This window comes from Giraffa tippelskirchi, chromosome 6 (genome assembly GCF_054371585.1).
Source record: "Giraffa tippelskirchi isolate mGirTip1 chromosome 6, T2T-mGirTip1v1.2.pri, whole genome shotgun sequence".
Taxonomy (NCBI): Eukaryota; Metazoa; Chordata; class Mammalia; order Artiodactyla; family Giraffidae; genus Giraffa; species Giraffa tippelskirchi.
The window spans coordinates 73,808,288-73,829,762 of NC_137280.1; the positions used below are offsets into that span (position 1 = coordinate 73,808,288).

At 50.6% G+C, this 21,475-nt stretch overlaps 1 protein-coding gene across 50 annotated transcripts in view; it reads right to left on the reverse strand.

Moving 5' to 3' along the window:
- Positions 1 to 12,522: 12,522 nt before the first annotated feature.
- PTK2 (protein tyrosine kinase 2) overlaps positions 12,523 to 21,475 on the reverse strand; it is a 194,072-nt gene continuing 185,119 nt past the window's right edge. For 46 of the 50 annotated variants that reach the window (XM_081504175.1, XM_081504181.1, XM_081504171.1 and 43 more), the window contains 3 exons: positions 17,901 to 18,056; positions 16,505 to 16,585; positions 12,523 to 13,762 (listed from right to left, as the gene is read on the reverse strand). In XM_081504175.1, coding sequence (XP_081360301.1) covers positions 13,550 to 13,762; positions 16,505 to 16,585; positions 17,901 to 18,056 — 450 coding nt within the window. In that variant the 3' untranslated portion in view covers positions 12,523 to 13,549. The remainder of the gene's footprint in view (positions 13,763 to 16,504; positions 16,586 to 17,900; positions 18,057 to 21,475) is intronic. The other 4 variants (XR_014057697.1, XR_014057696.1, XR_014057698.1 and 1 more) reach the window with 1 other exon arrangement.

The following is a 21,475-nucleotide window of genomic DNA, read 5'->3' on the forward strand; positions in this document are numbered from 1 at the left end:
AGTAATATATACCAACACTACAACATTCCTTAAACTTTTAGCTTCTAACTATTCTTAATTATTCCTAAACCCTAAACTCAGCAAACTTCTTTTGCCATAAACATTTCCCTCACAAGCAGGTCTCAGATAACAATGTTTCCCATGGCCTCAAGCTGTGGCCTGTGTGCTCATCCTGGAACATTCTTTGTAAAGATCCTTCAACAAATGTCAATAGTTAACTTTATGGATTATTTCCTGGGCATAACTTCAGAGGGCTTTGTGCTTTCTCATGCTCCTCGAAAGAACAGTAAGCACCTTAACATTCTTTCCAGCCAACTCAAGAAGGAAGGAAAGGACAAGTCAGAATCACAAGACCTAACTCCTTCATCCCGGGACCATGCCTGCAGGATGAGGAGAGGGGATTGGGGCCGTGCCTCCATTTTGTCAGTGATGCCTAACACGGCTCCCGACACCGGAGCGCAACCACAAGTGTGCAGGCTTGACTGATGCGGAAGCGGGCACCTCAGAGCGGTGGGCCACGATGCCTTCCTTATAGCAGCGCTGGGACAGTTAGGAGTCCACAAGGAAAAATGCATCGCAACTCAATTCCAGGGAGACTCCAGACTCACATGAAAGGTGAAACAATAACAACTTTGTAAGACAGTACAGTGATGTTGGATGGCCTCACCGATTCGATGGACAGGAGTCTGAGACAGCTCCGGGAGGTGATGAAGGACAGGGAATCCTGGTGTGCTGCAGTCCATGGGGTCACAGAGAGTCAGACACGATGCCAACACAGGAGGCTGTTTTCATGGGGTAGATAAAGATTTTCTTTTCTTTTTTTTTTTGGCCACACCGCACAGCTTGTGGGGATCTGTTCCCAGACTAGGGATAAAATCCAGGCCCCCAGCAGTGACTGAGTTCTAACCACCGGACCACTAGGGAATTCCCCTAATGTTTCATATGAGACATTCCTCTCCATCACTGGCCAACCCATCTCCATGACCGAGAAAGTCACCTCTTCAACACCAGAGAGGATCCAGCCCCCTCCACTCATGGCCTACCTGTTGACATCGGCCCCCGATGCCCCTGGGCCTGCCCTCTTCCAGTCGCCACACTTGTCAAAGCATGAAAAGCTTCACACGCCATCCTGTTGCTCGTGGGGGTAAAGACACAGCTGGATGTGGCCTGCCTCCTCGGGAACAGCCCTCAACTCTCCACCCTGCTCTGCGTGGGGCCATCCTGACCGCCTTCATCACTTGTCCTTGTGCTGCTCTGAGCCTGGTTTGAGGGAGTTAGGAAAAGTGAGCCCAGACGTAAATCTGGGTGTTCACACTGGAGGAAGTCACAGGCCCACATGCTGGTCTTCTGCCCACATCTAGAACCTCACCTCCGCTTCTGACTAGTACCAGGCTCTTTGTCAATGTAAAGAATTGGTAAAGAATCTGCCTGCCAATGCAGGAGACCCAGGTTCGATCCCTGAGTTGGGAAATTCCCCTGGAGAAGGGAATGGCAACCCACTCCAGTATTCTTGCCTGGAGAATTCCATGGACAGAGGAGCCTGGCGGGTGACAGTCCATGGGGTCACACAGAGTCAGACAAGACTGAGCGATTGACACTTTCACTTTCAAGCGGTGCTCGGGTTTGTCTCGTGAAGGTCATCCTGGTGAAGCTAGATGGCCTGTCTTCTCTGAAGAGGCCGTGGGTGGAGCCTCATGGACCCTGAACCTGTTGAGATTAGTGTGGCATCCCCGTTGGGACCTCCTGGGCTGGTGTGGTCAGTGGCGAGAGGACACAAACCTTGTTCCTACTGTGGGGCCTGGAATGCCAGTGGGTGCTCTGTACCGGTCCCCCAGCACCCGCCAGAGGGCCCCTGTGTCCTCTCTCCACGGCCGTGCACACCGGGAGACCAGAACTGGGGCACGTCTGGAGGCAGTACAGTCAGCAGAGGACGAGGGGACTCGATCCACCTTCTTGCTGGGCTCTGGAGTTGAGGAGAAGAGTCTCGTTCTGCCTTTCCTGAGAAAGCAGAGCTGAGTGCGGCTCTGTTATTCACCTCCCAGCATCGTGAACTTCCTCTGGCCCCAGGGCCTGTTCTCGTCACCATGAGTATCTCCTCCTTCAGTCCTCCGGCCAGGCTTTGAACTTGAACGGCTTCATCTGATCCTTGACACCAGCCACCTCCCGATCGGTTGTGGAGGGGCTGTCCCTCGCAGAGGGGTCCGTAGCCCATCTCCCGGCTTCTTCTGACTGTGAGGTTCACTGATGCACTGGTGTCACTGGTCCCCAGTTTTGTTCACATACTCCCTAAAGTCATTTAAAATGTTTTATCCCCCTCACACATTAAGTTGACACCTAAAAGATTGCATAAGTTTAAATAGCTACAAAGAATACAATTTCTGGCATACTGTAAATATTGACACTTAAAAATAAAACTGTTGTATCACTTTTAAATGTAACCAGATGGGATATGAATACCATATCGATTTGACATTCGCTACGATGTTACAGACAGCACACGAGGAACCTCTTCAATGCCGAGACCCTCCACATCTGTTACCCACAGAAATCATCTCTACCATTTGAGAGTCATGTGGTTCACTCTAAGACATACTTCTCTACAACACAAATGTGTATATTAATTGAAATGTTGAACTTTTTTAGTTCCTGTGAGGCTCTAAGTGTTTAAAAAAAAAAAACCACAGTTCTGGATTTATTGATCTTCACAATGATCAGTTCACAACGGATCAAAACACAAGTATACCATACATTTGCAGGAGTAATTCTTAGCCATGAAAAGTGCACTGCTGATGGAAACACATCTTTTAAAGCAACAAGTGGGGCTTTCTTTCGGAAGTAGCTCAGGGACCCGGGAAGGATTGCTGGCTCCTTTCTGGAGTGGTCAGTGCTGAGGTCCCTGTTGGTGTCGGTGGTACTAGTGGAAAGCACTCTCCCAGCAGCACGGCAGCTTGGACCCCACACGGGTGACGTGCTGAAGTCGAGCAGTGACCTTCCACGACAGTTCTGCCTGACGGTCCACGGCTGACCCTTCAGTGAGCTCTGCACTCGGGGTGAGGAAAGCCCTGGGCTGGAAAGCACCTGGCTTTCACAGGGGCCTTTACGAGTCTGTCACTAGAGGTTGCACGAAAGGCCTGGCGGTCCGGACACTGACCAGAAGTCAGCACTCCCACGGGAGCCTTCTCCCACAGGAACAGCGTGTTCCTCACTCCGTTGAGGCCAGGCTCAACCATGTGACTTGCTTGGGCCACCAGGATGTCAGCAGAGCTGCCCTAAGAGATCTGAGGTGCGGTTGTGGGGGTCGGCCCGGAGCTTGACCCCTGCCCCCTCACCACGCACCCAGGTCACTGAGAGGGATTGTTCCTCATCCTGGCCCCTGGGTGACCAAGGAGACTCCGGGCCAAGCGGACCTGGGTCAGCTGGCCACCAGCTGGTGCGGAGGTGTGCACTGAGTGAGTGAATGAGGTTCCACCATGAAAGCTCACTGAAAACCCCAAGGGGCTTTTTAAAAATGGGAAACTGACAAACTGATTCTTTTTTTTTTGGCCACACCATGCAGCTTGCTGGATCTTAGTTCTCTTACCAGGGACTGAACCCAGGCTCTCGGCAGTGAAAGCCCAGAGTCCTAACCACTGGACTGTCAGAGAAAGCCGTCAAATTTTATATATAACTGAAAATGAGTTAGAAGAGCCAGAAGGGAAACAGTCTGAAAAAAGAAGAAAGAGGTTAGATGACTCACGCCGATAACTTCAACACTGATTATAAAGTGACGGTCATTCAGGTGATATGGCCTGGGCAGAAGAGTACTGTCCCCAGGCAGATGTCAACTGGTCTTTCTCTTTGAGGCACCAAGATTAACCCAAGGTTTGAGGGCTCATTCACTTATACTTTTGCCAATAAAATGTTTTCTTTTTAATGAAACAATTTTTATCACTTCTTTAAATAAATTTTTTTTGTCAAACTCAGAGCTGGGGATTTAGTGTATTCAATTTATGCAAAAATATGGCATAGAATCTGATTGGTAGAGCCTGTCCTCCTGGTTAGACCTGTTGGCCAAAGAGACAGGCTTCTGTCAGAAGGTGACAATTCAAATGCTAATACGTGTTTCCAGGAGTATTACAGAACCCACTGAGAATGAAATTAAGAAATGCATTTTGTAAGACAGATTACTAAAAGCAGTCATAATTAAACTGATAAAGGTCTAACATAATTAACGTATCTATTTTTTGTGTTCTGGAGCAAGAAAATGGATCAATATGCTCTTTGTGGGCTAGAATGCTGGAGTGGGTTGTCATGCCTTCCTCCCGGCCCAGGAAGCAAACCTGCATCTCTTACGTCTCCTGCATTGGCAGTGGCTTCTTTACCACTAGCACCACTGGGGTAAGCCCAATGTGCTCTTTAATATTATTTAATTTATAACAATACCATGTGGCGTGTACCTAGCGTGGTAAGGCACTTATAAGGCAAAGAGCTTGACAGGAATTCTTCAGGTAAACGTGTGTGAACGTGTGTACTGATGTGTGTTTTTTGGCTTTTGAGACTGAGGATTGAGTATAAAAACCAGAAATAAATCCATTTATTTTGTCAAACATCACGATCAGGTTTTCTTACAAATGTAAAGAAAGAGAAAGGCACATACTGCTTAAAAACAATCAGTCTACCAGCTCACGTGCTGTATTTTCTTTTTGCTGTTGGAAATGGGAAATAGGAAGCTTGGAGACGATGAAACGAAATGAGGATTGATCAAAATTAGAGCAGTTCTTGAAACAATTTAATAAATTGGTTTTAGCTACCTCACTGATTAATGCTCATTCACGATGAAAGAGACTGTGCAGACATCTTATGTGGATTTTGTCCAGTGGATCTTGAAACCTGGGATAGTTTCAGAAAACACTCCAGCTTAATTTCACAGAACTGTCATTGTCACGTCACTGTCCCAGCTCCGTGAAGGGGCTTCTCTTTCCATCTAAGGACATGCCAACTGGGATGAGTCCTGAGGTTAGCCAAAAAAGAGAACTGCTGACATACATCTGCAAAGGTATTTTTGGCATTTATACTCCTTATCAATGTCTTTGCTTTGCTCTCATGAGATGCCCCTCATGGTATGTTGGGAACACCAGGGGAACAGTGCAGATCACCCTTCCCCAGCCCCACTCCACCACCGCCCTGGATTCAGAGCACCCAGACACGGCAGAATCTGGACCCCAGGGCCCCCAGTCCTGGCCTGGTGGTGAACAGTCTGAGCTCAGGTTCAGGCCCGGGGTGGACCTGGGGCTGGTGAGGGGCCTTCCTTCTTCACAGGGAGAAGCGTCTGGGGAAGTGGAGCCTCAGGAAGGGGCCCTCAGAGCGCCCCCCCGCCCCAGCTCGGAGACTGGTTCATCCAGGATCCATCACACAGACTAATGACGCCCTGGAGACACTGGACGGGGCTTCCCGGGTCAGGAAACGCGGGAGCCACACGCACGAGACGCAGGCTTCCGCGCCATTCCCACGTCGCTGCTGGAAGGGACTGTGGTCCATGTCTCCCACACTAGATGTGAAGAGGGCACTTGTGTGTGATGATGACCCGCAACTGGGAAATTTAACTGATAGGATTCTGCCTCCAACTTTATCCACAGGACCGGACAGGGCTGGGACAGCTATGCCGAGCGCTTCCAAGATGGTAGCTGACAGAGAAGGGGCCTGGTCTGGACCCTGTAGATGGGTCAGTGAATCCCTGCAGGACACTTGAGATCGTGAGCCTCAGGCCCCCGCACTTGCTCTTTCTTATTGTGGTAGTGCACACGGAACACAGTGCACAGAATATAAACGCCGCCGCTTCAGAGTACACGTTCAGTGCCATTATGGAGATCCATCACGTGCTGCTGCCATCACTCTGCCTAGGCCCCAAACTCAGCGCCCCAAACGGGAGCCCTGTGCTCAGTAGCACCCGCTCCAGCCCCACAACCGCTACTCTGCTCTCTGGGTCTGGCCTCATGGAGCAGGTGTATGGAGTCATGGAGCGTGTGGCCTTGTGTGTCTGCCTCCTTCTGCTGACCATAACTTGACCCTTGGCATCCTGAGGGTCCTTTTTATCTCTAGGGTGACATGCCCATGGTTGGTTTCCAGGTGCGACTGTGACAGAGGTGAAGGTGGGTCCAGCACCTGGAGCCCCTCACCCATCATGTGCCCAGGACCTCCAGCAAGGGCACCATCCGGGCGCTGGGACCGCTTGACCCCAGCTCTGTAGTCTCTCTGGTCTTCGTGAGGGAAAACGATGCTGAATGAACCAGGCTGAGCGCTTGGGTCTCTTTCAGCCCAAGGAGGCAGGGATTCCCATCATTTCTTATTCAGGGTCCGTTACTAATAAGACCCGGTGTGGCAAGTGTCAGGGACATTCCTGCTTGTATGTGGATCAAGCAGCTGCAAAGCAGAGCTTCCATCCCTGAGAGTGGAATCTGGGCCTGGTGAGCTTGGGGGCGGGGCTGTCCTGGGTCCACAGTCTTGGTAAGGCCGGGCCTGGCTTGCTCTTGCCCGGAGGAACAGGAACTTAAGTCTGGCTGTGGTTGACCTGTCCTGGGGTCACCAGCTGGCGAAGCACCCCCCACCTTTGAGCAGTGTGCACTGGATATGACACTGCCTTCTCCAGACCCACCCCCAATCCCAAGGGGCCCCAACAACCAGGCAGGGATGGAGCTCCACAGGTTCCGGGATGACCCTTGTCCCCTGAGACACCTGCCCCTGAGGGTTGTCTTAGAGAAAGAGGCCTCAGAGCCGGGCAGGCAGGTCCATCAGGCAGGGCCAGGCAGAGGGGAGAGGGAGGCAGCGGCAATCTCCGTGGTCTTGAACAACGGAATCTCAGGACCACCAGAAGGGAAGGTCCTGGGAAGTCATTCATAGCAAGACTGGGAAAGACTTGACACGGAGTTCAAAAAACTAAGATTCCAAGTAGGAATTTTGAAGCTGAGTAATCTCTGAAAGTAATGGAAGAATAAGTAAACAGAAAAATCCATGATTTTTGACCTCAAAGAACTAAAGAAAAAAGATTTGGGACTTTGAATTCCAATAAAATGTTCCATCAGGAGCAGAGAAGAGAGTGCAAAAGAAACGCAACACGGCAGAAGGAACAGGCACTGTTCACACGCTCACGATGAACCGCTCGTGCCCTCACAGCTGGCACTGGGTTTGCAGTAACTGAGCGTGTGTGTTTGGGGGTAACTCCCCACCCCCCACCCTGTTTCCAGTGACTCACTCTGGCAGAGACTTGTCATAGTTTCCTGGGAAGTGACTCATTAGCCGTCTTCTCCAGATTACTTCCCAAGGTTGAGAAACCGACGAGCCAGGGTCCAAGCTGGAAGCCGGGCAGTAGAGGTGGTCTGGCTGAGACCCAGGGAGGTTGACTTATTCTTCCATTACTGAGGCTTCTTGCGGGAGGGACGATTTGCCCGGAGCCCCCTCCCTTGTCAGGGCAAGTTGTTGGAGGGCTGTGACTCCAGCTGAGGGTGAGACGGGAAGATGACAGATGGAAGTGAGGTTTCTTTTGAGAGTATCTGAGTGTCCCCGGGGGATCCCTGGGGAGGTGAGGGCTTGGGGGTGGGGAGGTTTGGTCCTTTGGGGCCCAGGCCTGGAGAAGGCGCAGCAGGGAGGGGCTGGGCTGCACTCTCCCCACCAAGGGTGAGGCTGATCCAAAGGCAACTCTATTCATCACCTCCACTGTACAATCATAAGGGATTTGATTTAGGTCATACTTGAATGGTCTAATGTTTTTTCCTACTTTTTTCAATTTAAGCCTGAATTTTGCAAGGAGCTCATGATCTGAGCCACAGTCAGTTCTAGATCTTGTTTTTGCTGACTGTATAGAGCTTCTCCATCTTCGGCTGCAAAGAATATAATCAATCTGATTTCGATATTGACCACCCAGTGATGTCCATGTGTAGAGTCTTGAGAGTCCCTTGGACAGCAAGGAGATCAAACTAGTCAATCCTAAAGGAAATCAACCCTGAATATTCATTGGAAGGACTGATGCTTAAGCTATAATACTTTAACTACCTGTTGGGAAGAGCCAACTCATTGGAAAAGATGCTGATGCTGGGAAAGATTGAAGGCAGGAGAAGAAGGGGATGACAAAGGATGAGATGATTGGATGGAATCACCGACTCAATGGACATGAGTTTGAGCAAGCTCCAGGAGATAGTGAAGGACAGGGAAGCCTAGTGTACTTCCCTGGCATCCATGGGGTTGCAAAGAGTCAGACACAACTTAGTGACTGAACAACAGCCCACGTGTCTTAGACTCCAAGCGCCACTGGCTTAGACCACCATAAGCTTTCTCTAGCAGCAAAAGCCAGCAGTCTGCGCTTGGTCCTGCGGGAATGCAGGCCAGGCCAGCAGGGCCCCTTCTGGAGGCTCAGGGGAGAATTCGCTCCTCAACTCTTCCAGCTTCTAGGGTCGTCCACATTCCTTGGCTTGTGGGTGCATCACTCCAGTTCCTGCTTTCACTGTCACACTGCCTTCACTCCTTCTGTAGACAAACCCTCCCTCTTGTAAGGGCCCCTGAATTACACTAGGTCCAACCTGACAGTCCAGGGTAATAGACCTGTATCAATACCTTTAACTTAATCACAGAAAGAGTCCCAAATCTCTCTTCCTTACAAATCACAAAATCACATGGAATCTCTGTAGCCTCCTGTTGTCTGGCTTCTTTCACAACCTGACATGTTCTAGGTCCACCCATGTTGTGCTTCTTATCTTTCTATGGTGAGTAACACTCCGCTGTGTGGATACACCACATTTGGATTATCCATTTGCTGAATTTTCTGTCAACAGTCCTTGCGGGCCTTTCAGGATGGTCTGTGTCTAAGATCACCTGTGAGCAGGAGTGGCTTCCTCTCTCTGCAGCCTGGACACCCTTGATTTCCTTTCTCACCCAACCACTCTGGCTGGAACTCCTAGCCCCAGGTTGACCGAAGTCATGAAAGTGGCACCTCTGTTTTGTTCCTGACCTTGAGGCAATTAAACGTTTTTTGATTTGGCTGTATTTTCTCATTTTCTTCAGTGTACATGCGCCACTTGTACACTTGTGTAATTAAAAAAAAAGAGAGATGAATTTCTAAAAAGAAGTCCATGCCTAAAAATGTTTGGGTAAATCAAAAGATTCTTCCCCCAGAGGGGAAAAGAACCTAAAATATGATTGTCTGTTTTTGTTGTCAAATTCAGCAAAATAACACATTAACGTCAAGTATGATTCAGAAGCTTTAACAGATGTACAGCCCTCATCAGTGGTACACAAACCTGGTCAGACCTGGGCTCGGAACATAGCAGTCAGCCCCACTGAGGGGACCCTGAATAGAGAGGCTGAGCTGAGCCCGCCTCTTCTGAGGGTGCGCGCTCTCTGGTGCGTGAGGGGCAGCACCATTCCAGACGGGGGCAGGCAAACGGCAACAGGAAAGAGCTGGACCACCAAGTACACAGGGTGAATGACTGCGCATCTGTGAACCGAGCCACCAACAACTGAAGATTCCATCTGCAGCAACGTGGATGGACCTAGAGATGGTCACGGAAAGACGAACACCATGTGATATCATTTATATGTGGGATCCCAAAAAATGATACAAATGGACTTATTTACAAAACAGAAACAGACTCACAGACTCAGAAAACAAATTTGCAGTTACCAAAGGGGGAGATAAATTAGGAGTGTGGGATTAATAGATACACACTACTGTATATAAAACAGACAACAAGGACCCACTGTTATCTGCTAGTGTTAGTTCCCACTGCACAGGAAACTATACTCAGCATCTTGTAGTGACCTGTGATGAAAAAGAATCTGAAAAAGAACACATATAGTGATAAAGAATCTGTCTGCCAAGCCAGGAGATGTGGGTTTGATCCCTGGGTCAGAAAGATCCCCTGGAGGAGGAAGTGGCAACCTTCTGCAGTATTCTTGCCTGGAAAATCCCATGGACAGAGAAGCCTTACAGGCTACAGTTCATGGGGTCGAAAAAGAGTCAGACACAACTTAGTGACTAAACAATAACAACGTGTGTGTATATACTGAATCACTCTGTTGTATACCTGAAACAGTGGAAATCAACTATACTTCAATTAAAAAAGGTAGAATAGAAAATACTATGTGTCACACCCATGTTAAATAAGAATAAGAAAAATTTAAAATAGCATCAGAAACAGAACAGGAATATACTAACAAAAGATATTTAAGATCTTTATTCACGCTGAAAACAGCAACGCATTACTGAAATCAAATATTTAAAGAAACAGATATATTAAGTTCACATTTTTGAAGACAAAATTCTCCTCAAACTGACCTATAAAGTCAATAAAGTTCCAATGACAACAATTCTTTCACCGAATTTTTGGGTAAGATGACACTGGGGTATAGTTAAGAAAGTAAACAGCCATGTCCCAGACTGGGAGAAAATGTGTGGAAAACAAGGATCTAACAGAGACGTGTATCCAGGACACCCATGAATTCCTACTGCCCAGGAGCAGAATGACAAATGGCCTGATTTTAAATAGGGCAAAATATCTGAGCAGAGACTTCCCAGGAAAGATATAGAAATGGCTAATAAGTATAGGAAGAGACTGCTCAACATCATCATACATGAACACAAATTAAAATGAGATGTAACACATATTCACTAGGAAGTCTAAAAGTGTAAGAGACTGACAATGCCAAATCCTGGTGAGAAGGTGGAGCAGCAGGAACCCTTGCATGTATCAGGCTGGGGTGTAAAACGGTTTCTACACAAGTAAACAGACTGGCAGTTTTTAATAAAGTTCACACTTAGCATAAGTTCCAGAAAGTTCACTCATAGTTGTCTGCCCACGAGAAGTGAAAACACATGTTTGTGCATAAACGTCCACGGTGGCTTCAGTCATAGTAACCAGAGACTGAGCCTTCCCTGGTGGTCCAGAGGTTAGGGCTCCACGCTCCCACTGCAGGGGGCACGGGTTCCATCCTGGTCGAGGAACTCAGACCTCACATGCCTCGTGGTGCAGCCAAAAAAAGAAGAACTGGGAACTGAAAACAACTCAGATGTCTCCTCCACCAACAGGTGAACTAGCTGTGGTGCTGTCAGACCATGAAGCATCATCAGAAACGGAGAACAAACCCTGATGAGCAGTGACAGGAATATCCTAAATCACTGTTCTGAGGAAGAAGCCAGAGACCAAAGGGTGTGAGCAGCAGTTCCAGAAGCTACATGGAAGGTAAGACCAGCTCTCCAGTGCGGGAGACCCGGCCAGCCGCTGCCTCAGGGGCGTGGGGACCAGCCGCACGTGGGGCTGGACATCTGAAGACAGCGACCCAGCCATTCCCTCGGCAGGCTGACAGTGTGCGCTTATGTCTCAGTAGAGTCGAGTAGGAAAACGGGGGGCTGTAATCGCTCTGTAGAGGCAGTGGCTGGGGCGGGCCTGGGACTTCGGGGTGCTGTCCTGCTCCCAAGTCTGGGTGTCGGCAACACCAGGGTGCTCCTTTGTGAAGAATTCAATAACCTCAACATATTTGTGCCCTTTTCTCCATTTAAATTACTCTTTAATTAAAATAGCGTTAAAACACATGCATTTGGAGAAAGACAGAGGGTGAGGTTGTGACCAGGTGCATCTTCACTTCCTTCTCTGCTTCTCTTGCCCAATGTGGACCAGCATCAAATTGCCTGGCCATGCAGCCGTTGCCTGCAGCACAATGAGGCTGAGTCCCAGGATGGGCCTTCTGACCTCAGGGCCCCGAGCCGGCACCCAACACATCCACCGTCTGTCTCCACCCATTCTCACAAACAAGATGGATTTCCTTCTGACCGACAGGACCTCTCCAGACTCACCTGCAGCTTGTGGTGCCGGAGGGATGGACAGTCAGGCCAGGAGGCAGAGGACACGCGCTGAGACCAGGCTCACAGCCCGCAGCCGAACCCAAGACGCACGCGGGGCACCTCACCGACCACCTCAGCATGTTGTATTCAACCTCACAATCACCAACTTAAAGATGAGGACGTGGGGACTCAAGATTCCGAGAGACTCAGGAGGCCAACATCCTCGACCTTCCTTCCAGGTGCGCAGGACGCCCTGCAACCCAGAGGGGAGGGGCCACGCCCCGGGGACCTGCATCCACCTGCCGGCCGGGCCCTCGAGGCCCTGCACTGGGCGCTGGGCTCTGCCTTCTCCCTCGGGGTCCCCAGCGCTACAAACCCAAGTCTGGCGGCCCAGAGACTCCAGTGAGATGAGGGTGGGCCTGGGGCCTGTCCTGCTGACGGTCCCCTTAAGAGAGTGAGATTCCCGACACTGCTAAACAGGTGGCAATGACAGCAAGCCTGCAGAGCTTGGTTTCTCATTTCACCATGAAGATGGAGGAAAAGGTTAACTTAGGCTGGGCCGTTCTGAGTGGTGTTCTTGACTTGTTGAGAAGACAGAGAGTAAAGGAAATGAATAATTTTGGGGAGCTTGCCTGTATATTACTTGATCTGACAAGTTATCTGAGAAATTTCAAATGATCTGAAGGAATCAAAAGAAAGGATATTACACCAAGAACTTTACTGGCAACACCTTTTTAATAGGTCAAAGTAACTGTACAGTTCATTATATTCTTCCTGAGAATAATTTATATCCCCCAACAAACTAAAGGGAGGGTGTATTTTTCAAAATTATTTAACAGAATGGATGGTAAAACTGGACATCAAAGGGAAACCAAATCTCTGTTTTGCCCAATTCTCTCCTGGGAAGACAGACACAATGAAGGGTTAGTTAACTCCAGTGGCTGTAAAATAGTCAACATGGCTTTAATCTTTCTTTATAAATTATATAAAAATGGAAAACAGGGATGGTTCCAGAACTTCTTCTCAACTCAGTTTGGAGGTGTTCTGGTACAAAGCATTTCTGCTTCTGAGAGAAATAACATTGCTACAAAAAACTGGCACATTATTCTGGTGAAAAAAGACAAAAGTTTTTAGTGTGTTCTACAGCTAGTTTCCAACCAAATGTTTCACACACCCACATGAAAGTGAAAGGCAGGAAGGAGGAGAGGGTTGTAGGTTTTTTTTTTTTCTGAAATGACTCAAGTCTTCAAAATATAGCTTTTATATTCTTCCTCTGTAAAGTGGTACTAGCATATTGCAACTGAAGAGTGTTCTGACAACAGAAATTCCAGTCTGGATCGCAAGTCTGCGGTTGGCAAAGGGCTTCTCAGCCCCGTGGTTCCTGGAACCCTCCACTTCCTCCACTTCTTCCAAAGCGAGGTCTGGCCAGTTCAGGAATCAGTGCCTCACCGCCTTGGCCATTTCCACGAAAGCATATCCTGACGTGAGCACAGCCTGTCCTTCATCATTCTTTAAGAGCTTCTCACATACAACTTTTACTCTCAGAAAAACGCCACACTGTGGATCCCGGACTTTTCTGAACACCATGATTAAAGAGCCGAAACATAAACAACCCAAATCAAAACGCAGTTAAACTTATGTGAGATTTTGAAGCAGCCGTCAGTCAAAACGTTGGCGCTGGGAGTGCCGGCGCCGCGGCCGGGCAGAGCCTCACTGCTGGTGGGGACAGGGGCAGGCCCGCGCTCAGTGCGGTCTCGTCTGCCCCAGGGCCTTCAGTCTGGCCTGGTCGATGACATCGAGCAGGTTCTTGGCGTCCACGGCCAGCGCGTGTGCGGCCGTCAGCATCTGCTTCTTGTACTCCTGCTGCAGGCTGGTCATGACGTACTGCTGGGCCAGTTTCATCTTGTTGATGAGCTCCCCCAGGTCGGAGTTCAGCAGCTTCTGGGCCATCTCGATCTGCAAGGACAAGAGGGTCAGGAGAGCTGCCTGTGGCCATTGCTCAGGGGACCTTAGGCGCTCTTCTTAGGTGCCTCCGGGAGAAGAAACTTTCTTCCCTGGAAACGAGACAGAACCGGGTCTCTACCTCCAGGCCCGCATGCCTCTATTGCACCTGCCACGGGACCTTCCTTTGCTACACGGGAGGTGGTTCAAGGATGTCAGGAGGCCTTGCCCCACTTGGATGTCAACTCCAGACCCTTCCAAACAGATCAGATGGCGAATTGGGGGCCGCAGTGACGGAAGAGGCCCTGGGCGAGACAGTGATCTAACCACCTGCTCTTTAAACAATCAGCAAGCACTTACTGTGTACAAGGCCCTCGGAGCTGTGGACATAGAAATGATTAGAGAAATCACCCCACAGAGATGGACCTGGAGAAGAGCAGGTCATAGCTCTGAAGAGCAACAGAGTTGTCACAGAGGGGCGTGCCCCCGCAGCTGGCTGAGACTGCCCCCACTCGCTGGCTTCCACTGTGAAGGGCCTCACGGCCACCCCCCTCACTGTGGTCCTGCAGAACGCAGCAGTGGGGAAGCCCGAGGGGTTTCAGGAAGGGGAATGATGTAATCCAGAGGGGGCACTGGTGCGTGAAGGGGCTGAATGGACGGTGGGGAGAGCCTGGAGGCAGCGCAAGCAGCTGAGAGAGGCTGTGGTCCCTCAGGGAAGAGGGGCGAGGCTGGTAGGATGGAGAAGCAAGGCCTGCCTGAGACGTGTGGTCGACAGCAGGCTGTCTGTGCGTGCGTGCATGTGTGTGTGTAAGCGTGCATGTGTGGTTTGTGCTGGGCAGGGTGGTGGGTGCACACTGGTCCCACTGACCCCGCAGGAAGAACGCGCGGTAGGGGCAGACTCCCGCAGAGAGCTGGTGCCTAGGGCTCAGGGGGTGGCCCTCAAACATCAGGACCTGTATGTGTCGGGAGGACTGCCACGGAGAAAAGGTGTCTGTAAATACACACTGGGGGGCACCTTGGGGCGGTCACACTCAAGGTAGCAGAGAAGAGCTGGGGGGGTGGCGAGCGAGGGAGGTTCTGAAATCCAGGGGCCTCACCGGACTGGGTGTGGGGGACAGGGGATGGCCTCCGGGACTCCTGGCAGGTGCAGTAGAGAAATGCTAACACTGGGCCCAGAGGGACCCGGCCAGGTAGACGGCTGGGAAGGCGGGAGAGGAAGCAGGAGTGGGGAAGGCAGGGAGCCGTGTGCAGGACAGCCGGAGACAGGGAGGGGCCACAGCAGGCCTGGCAGCTACGACTGCAGTCAGACCTGGTCGTCATGTGGGGCCTCCCCGGGGTCTCAGGCGGTAAAGTATCTGCCTGCAACGCAGGAGATCCGGGTTCGATCCCTGGGTGGGGAAGATCCCCGGGAGAAGGGAATGACTACCCAGTCCAATATTCTTGCCTAGAGAATTCCCATAGACAGAGGAGCCTGGCAGGCTACTATTTCCTCGCTTCTGGTACCTGGAATTTCCTCATTCTGGTGCAAAATTCTTGCTCATTGTAGAAAACCAATTAAAGTTCTAATAAAGTAGATAAAGGAGCTAATCTAACTGGAGAGAAACATAAAGCTACACGGTGACAGCCAGTCAGAGCCATTTTCCAAAATGACGTTAAGTGGTATCGTGCAGGTGAATTGATGTCATGTACAGAAGACCCGTGCAGGAGCTGCGCTCCGCCACCCCACACGTCCCGACACTGGCTGGACAGGCTGCCCGGGACATGGCCTCCCAAAGGGATGCAGCGGCCTAAAGCCTCGGCCTCACGAGGAGGGAGGACCCGGAGCCCTGTGGCCTGGTCCTATCATGGGGGACAGCAAGGGCCCAAGCAGCTGGCCCAGGAGAAGCACACAGACACGCTGTGGCGTCTGGGGCCCCGTGAGCCGTGGGCTGTCACTCACCAGAGGGAGAAGCCGGAACACGACCTGCTGACTAGACGAGCCTGCCAGTCAGCGTGAAACCCCGGTCGTGGTGACCATGTGGAGTAAGAGAACAGTCCCGCCGTCAGAAAAGGCAAGCGGAAACACCACAGGCGAGGGGGCGCAACAAGCACAGCCCCTCCCAGGGGGCTCCGGAGACGCAGACGCTGTGAGAGCAGACACACAGAGACTACAAACGTAGTCCAGCGGGGCAGGCAGCAGACTGGGGCGGGGGGACCTGAAAACTCGTGGTGCTATTCTGAAAACTTTTCTGTAAGCCTGAACACATTTCAAAATAAAAACTAAAAAAAAAAAAAAAACTAAGAAAACAAAAACAAACAGGGCCTGCTGGGCTGAAGGACAGACCACAGGCCCCAAGAGAGAAAGCAGAAGAGTGGACACAGGAGACAGGGGCGGCGAGGCATGGGAAGTGAGCAGGGCCAGGTGCAGACCCCAGACGCTCAACTTCTTTACTGGTTCCAGGTTTTTATATCGCTGCTTTAAGTGGGAACCCAGGGTTGCTCACAGAGGAACTCGAGGAGGCGGGCAGGAGGCCTCTCCCGGCCCATCCTGCTGTGCTGCCATTCTCCACAGTGCCCGCAGTCCTGCACCCGTGCTCCCACCTGCCCTCAGGACACCCCATCCTTCACGGCGCGGGCACCAGTCACCCCACGTGGCCCCCAAGATGATGGCTGGTCCCTAGAGTCCCTGACTGGGGCGCTGGCCGGAAGGTCACGCCCTGCAGAGTGGTCACTGCAGCCCCCCAGGGCCCATACACTGCCCCCTGGATGAGGCCCTACCTCTCGGTGGGTGCTGGCAGGCAGGACAGGAATGGTCTCATCCACTGTGGCCAACAGCGTCCTCAGGGCCAGGCCAACTTCCTAACAGACAAGAGAGCACACCAGCATTAGGACGCACACCAGGCAGCTCCACGCCAGCCGTGACGGTGTCTCCTTCCAGTGATAGGACTTTCATTTCCTTTTCACTACTTTGGGGGAAATTTCTGTATTTCTTTTCCACAGTTCTGAGCCTGATGTTGTTATGAGGCAGATTCAGATCTCTGAACACCCACTGCTCTTCTATCCAGGGAACAGGGACTCAGGTACGGAAAGCGGGCTGCCTGTGCAAAGGGATTCTCTTCTCTCCCCGGTGCTTTCCTCAGGCTTGAAGGGTGGCTGGGAAGGGTGTGGCCACTGCCACACATGGGAGCAAATGCCAGGTGGCACCAGCTCTGGGGGCCACGCTGACCCTGGGGCTTCGTCCACTACGTACATGGGGCACAACAGCCCTCCCCGGCCACTCACGGTTTAAAGGGACCAAGTGTAATTAAAAATGGTATTACGCCATGGGGATCACCTATGTAAGGACTCAGGTGCTAAGTTATGGCTGCAGCGTGGATAAGACCATTAAGGACAGGCTGGTAATTACCACTTGATCAATATACAAAAAGTAACACTTTGCCAGAATAATACAGTTAAAAAAGCAGCTTCTATAAAATCACCCTAAAAAGTTTTATTATGTACAAAATCCTGATTGCTTTTGTATAAGGTTGAGTTTATTAGTATTTAAAAAAAAATGCCTGTGGTTCCTGCAAGTTGACCCTTAAGAACTTTGGTTACAACTGCTATGGGAGTAGGCTACAAACTCAACCAGAATAAATTAACTGGGCTGTCTACAAAATAGCATGACTTCTGAGCAGCTACTTCACACTGGGTGATTTAAAAACATCCATTCCAGAGATGGCTCACTGGTACACTAAAAAGGTTGTTCAATCCTGCAACTCTACAGAAAAAGGAACAATCCTGTTAAAAAATGAGCAAAGGACTTGAACAGACATTTCTCCAAAGAAGATAAATCGGGAACAGAACGATCACACAATCCAGCAATTCTACTTCTGGGTGAACGCCCTACAGAGCTGAAAGCAGGGTCTCCCCGGGTTACCAGTCTGGCCCTTTAACAACGTAACCCCCTCTCCTGTCATGGCAGCACCAGACCATCAGCGTTCTGCAGCTGTTCTCACTGGAGACCACCTGAACCAGCAGCCACTGTTGATGACTCTTCTGCACAGGACACTCCGGGACCGAGGTTGGGAATGGCAGTGGTCACCAGGCAGCACGGACTTTCTGAAGTGGTGGGATGGATGGACCTGAGGGGTGCGGGGACCCGCTGCCGTGCGTGACACGGGGCTCAGCTCACCTTCACCATGGGGACGTACTCCTCTGGGGGGGCGGGCTGGATCTTGCTGGACATCTCGATGACCGCTCTCACCAGGCCCGTCACGTTCTCATACACCCTGTCATTGGACCGGTCCAGATTGGCGGTGGGAGGGGGGCTGATCTCCTGGGGCTGAAGCTGCCAATACAGAAGCCAGTTATCTTTCCCTCGTCCAGCAGATGGCGACATATCACCACAACGCAGCTAGGAAGGGTCTTTAAGAGGTCAGAGTGGATCACTTAGTGGGTCTTGTCTCAGGGGACACACTTCAGCCTGAGGATGACGGAAAGCAGTTCATCCAAGTGACAAATGACTAAGGCGCAACTTTTTCTAACTTTGAGCTCAGTTAAAGGAAATGAGAGGGAATCGCACGCATTGCACTCGAAGCCCCGGTTCATTCGGAGAGGTGATTCACTACCCTAAACCTCCAAAATCATTCACCAGAAGAGGAAGAACCCGGGAACCCCACGGCTCTCTGAGGATTTATGGTTATAACAAGTGGACAAGTGCAAGTCTTCTTTAAACGGACACCATCTGCGTGCTGAGCACTGCTGCAGTGGGAGCTATGCATCGGGGTGCTGCTGTGGGTAGGGCCCTGCTCCCTCACCCACAGTCGAGACAGGGGTGAAACCAAGGAGCACAGGTGAAGGTGCCCGCCACAGGGCCTGGGCACGCAGACTTCAGCAAGTGCTATCCAAGAGAACCTGAGCCCTGAAGGCCACCCCGAGGCCTCAGAGGAACCATCAGTGCATTAAAAAGTCAAACTGGCCGCCCAGGCATCAAAGCACAGCACGCGTCTACCCTGACAAGACCGAGTGACAGCAGCAGCACTTGTCCTTTGTGGACCTGCTGCCAGTGCTCAGCCTGAAACTCTGGGGACCATCGCTGAGCCCCGGGACAGGAAGCGACAGGAGTGCTCCACCACTGCAGAGACACTCGTGGCTCACTCTGGGGCAAATATACATGCTGCTTTGGGGACAAACCAAGCGAGAGCGTCCTCCCCGGGCTTCCCGCCTCCTGGTCCAGATTTGCATGCAGAGCAGGGTGTGACGGAGAGCTGGACAGACACACAGACACCATGTGCTTACCCTCCATGGCTATTGTCGAACGGAAGGTGAGGACAAGTTAAAGAAATTTGTCAGAGAAAGGGAAAAAAGAAAAACAGTATTAATAAAGGCAGCAGACAAAACCCCCGTAAAAATACAAGAGCAGAACAAGAGGAGCAGGTTTCCGCCTGTCGGCTTGGCTCGCTGGCCAGCAAAGCGCAGCCGCCGGGCAGTCTGTTCAGGGCACCCGCATATTCAGTAGGGGTCTGCCATGCACCATGCTTGTTTTCATGAATAAATGAGGAAAACAACATGCAAAGCCCGAGCGTGACAATCTGGCAGCCGTGCAAGGATCCACAGGATCGGGGGTCTTTTATAAAGAAAGGAGGCGTATCTATGCTTGAGTTCACACAACACTGCCCATTGGACTCCTGAGGTTCAGAAGGAACGGCACACCCTCAGTCCCTGAGCTCCCCCCGACATCCGACATCCTTGGAAATGGGCTTTGACCCAGCCATTCCACCGTGATCAAGATGCCTGGCTGGGGGCTGTGTTTAAAGACACCAGGAGCTTCATTTAAAAACAAACAAAAAATACCTTTCATTTGAACCAGTTCTTATGGTTGGGTTCTTCCTTTATTTTAAGCCTAGAAATTTTATTTAATGTTTTGTTTTCTCTATAGCTTTAAAGCTATTCTACTGTAATGTGACCGACAAAGTTAATTGAGAGAAATATGGATTTCTTGACCTTTGTTTAGAATTGTTTGAATTCTATACCCTTTGGTATAGAAATTTAGCAGAATCCTAAATTCTGAGGTTCAATCCTCCACGCTGTGTGCACTGGAAAGAGGGAGGTTGTTCATAACAGCATCACTTCCGAGAGCAGAGGCGTTGGCACTGAGATGCTGAACGTGGCGGGAGAGCCAGTTCAAAGGGCATCAATCAGTGTGGAGAAGGTGGGCTTCCTCAGGTGTGGCAGCTGGGGCTCCGACAGGAAACCACGACTCTGAACTCCCGGAGGAGAGGGCAGTCTGTACTACTCTGTTCAAAGCTTGTTCTTTTGTGTTCATCCTTTGCCCAGCTCTTGTGAGGGAAGCACTGTCACCATGCTGCCAGGGGCCACTCCCGGGGACCCTCCCAAAGCACCAGCTTGCTTTGCAGACAGCTGGCACTGGCTTCCTATTTTCTGGACCTTGACCACTTGGAGGCCCCTGGCAGAAGGTTAGGACACACCACCAACCTGCAGAGACACAGGCAATCCAACCACTTGTGGTGGAAGACTTTGGTAATTCAGAGACGAAATGTAAAGCCACCAAGTAGAAACTGAGACTGGCTTCTGGCTATTATTTGGATGAATACCAGTTAAACGTAAGCGTTTCTGTGTTAAAGAGAGCTCTTCTTTCAGACTGGATTTGATAAATAGAGATAAATACTTCACACATTAATCAGAGTGTATTTTAAGTAAGCACACTCTTTCCACAAAGACTTCTACTTGTTCAATACCCTATATATACCCTGTAACAAGGGCATGTCCCCATTATATTTATTGATATGTTAATCCACATGTTAAAAACGAAGGTCAGAGGTCTAAGCTGGTATCTGATCTACTTTTAAGGTTGGCTTTTCATTGCAATACAAGCCATTTTGAAAATTTCTTCTTTTGCTTATGAAAATGAAAAAATTTCACTAACCCAATTTCTCTCTTCATTTTTAAAATTTATGTCAAGAAACCACATCAGGAAAGGGTTTGTCCTCTTTTGCTCCTCTGTGTTGCTAGTGGAGTTATGGGCCTGGAGGCCTGGCAGCTGTGGAAGCCAAGCCCCGAGCCGCCCCTGGGCTGCAGGCTGACTCGCGCCTGGAGATGTTTTCTCTGCCCGGGACAACCTCTCTGACTCTCCTGCTTTTATGAGGAATCAGCCCCTTGGCTTCTGGTGTGAATTTGGAGAGGCAGCACACAGCGTGTGGATGGAAAGCCAGGTCTGCGGCTAAATGCTGGGTCAGCTACAGAAGTCAGCTACACCCTTCTCATGTGAAGGGTAAGAAAAATAATACCACCACCAATCCCGTGAGGCTGATGTGAGGTTTAAAATACACGGGGCAGGTTCTGCCAGAGCAGCGGGAACTCAATTATGGTGGTTGTCGGTGAAACATGGCTTATCAGGACTGATCCCACAGCTACTGGGTTCTAATGTGTACCTTTTCCTAGGCACCATGAAGAAGGAAAAAGTACCAATCAAGTCAACACACCATCTTGGTTTTAAGAGCTATATTCTGAGAGATAACTGACCTAATGGGGGAGTGGAGGTGCCCATCCGCTTCAGTGGGCACACAGCGGAGGCAGCTGCTGGACACACACAGTTGCGGCCCCAGACAGGGAAGGATCGAAACCCCCCCAGGCCACGCGGATGGACTTGGAGACATTGAGCCTGCTCAAGGTCTCGCGTCGCCCAGGCGTCAGGTTCAACTCATCTGTACCATCAGAAGGCATCCTAGCACTTTACCTCAAAGAAAC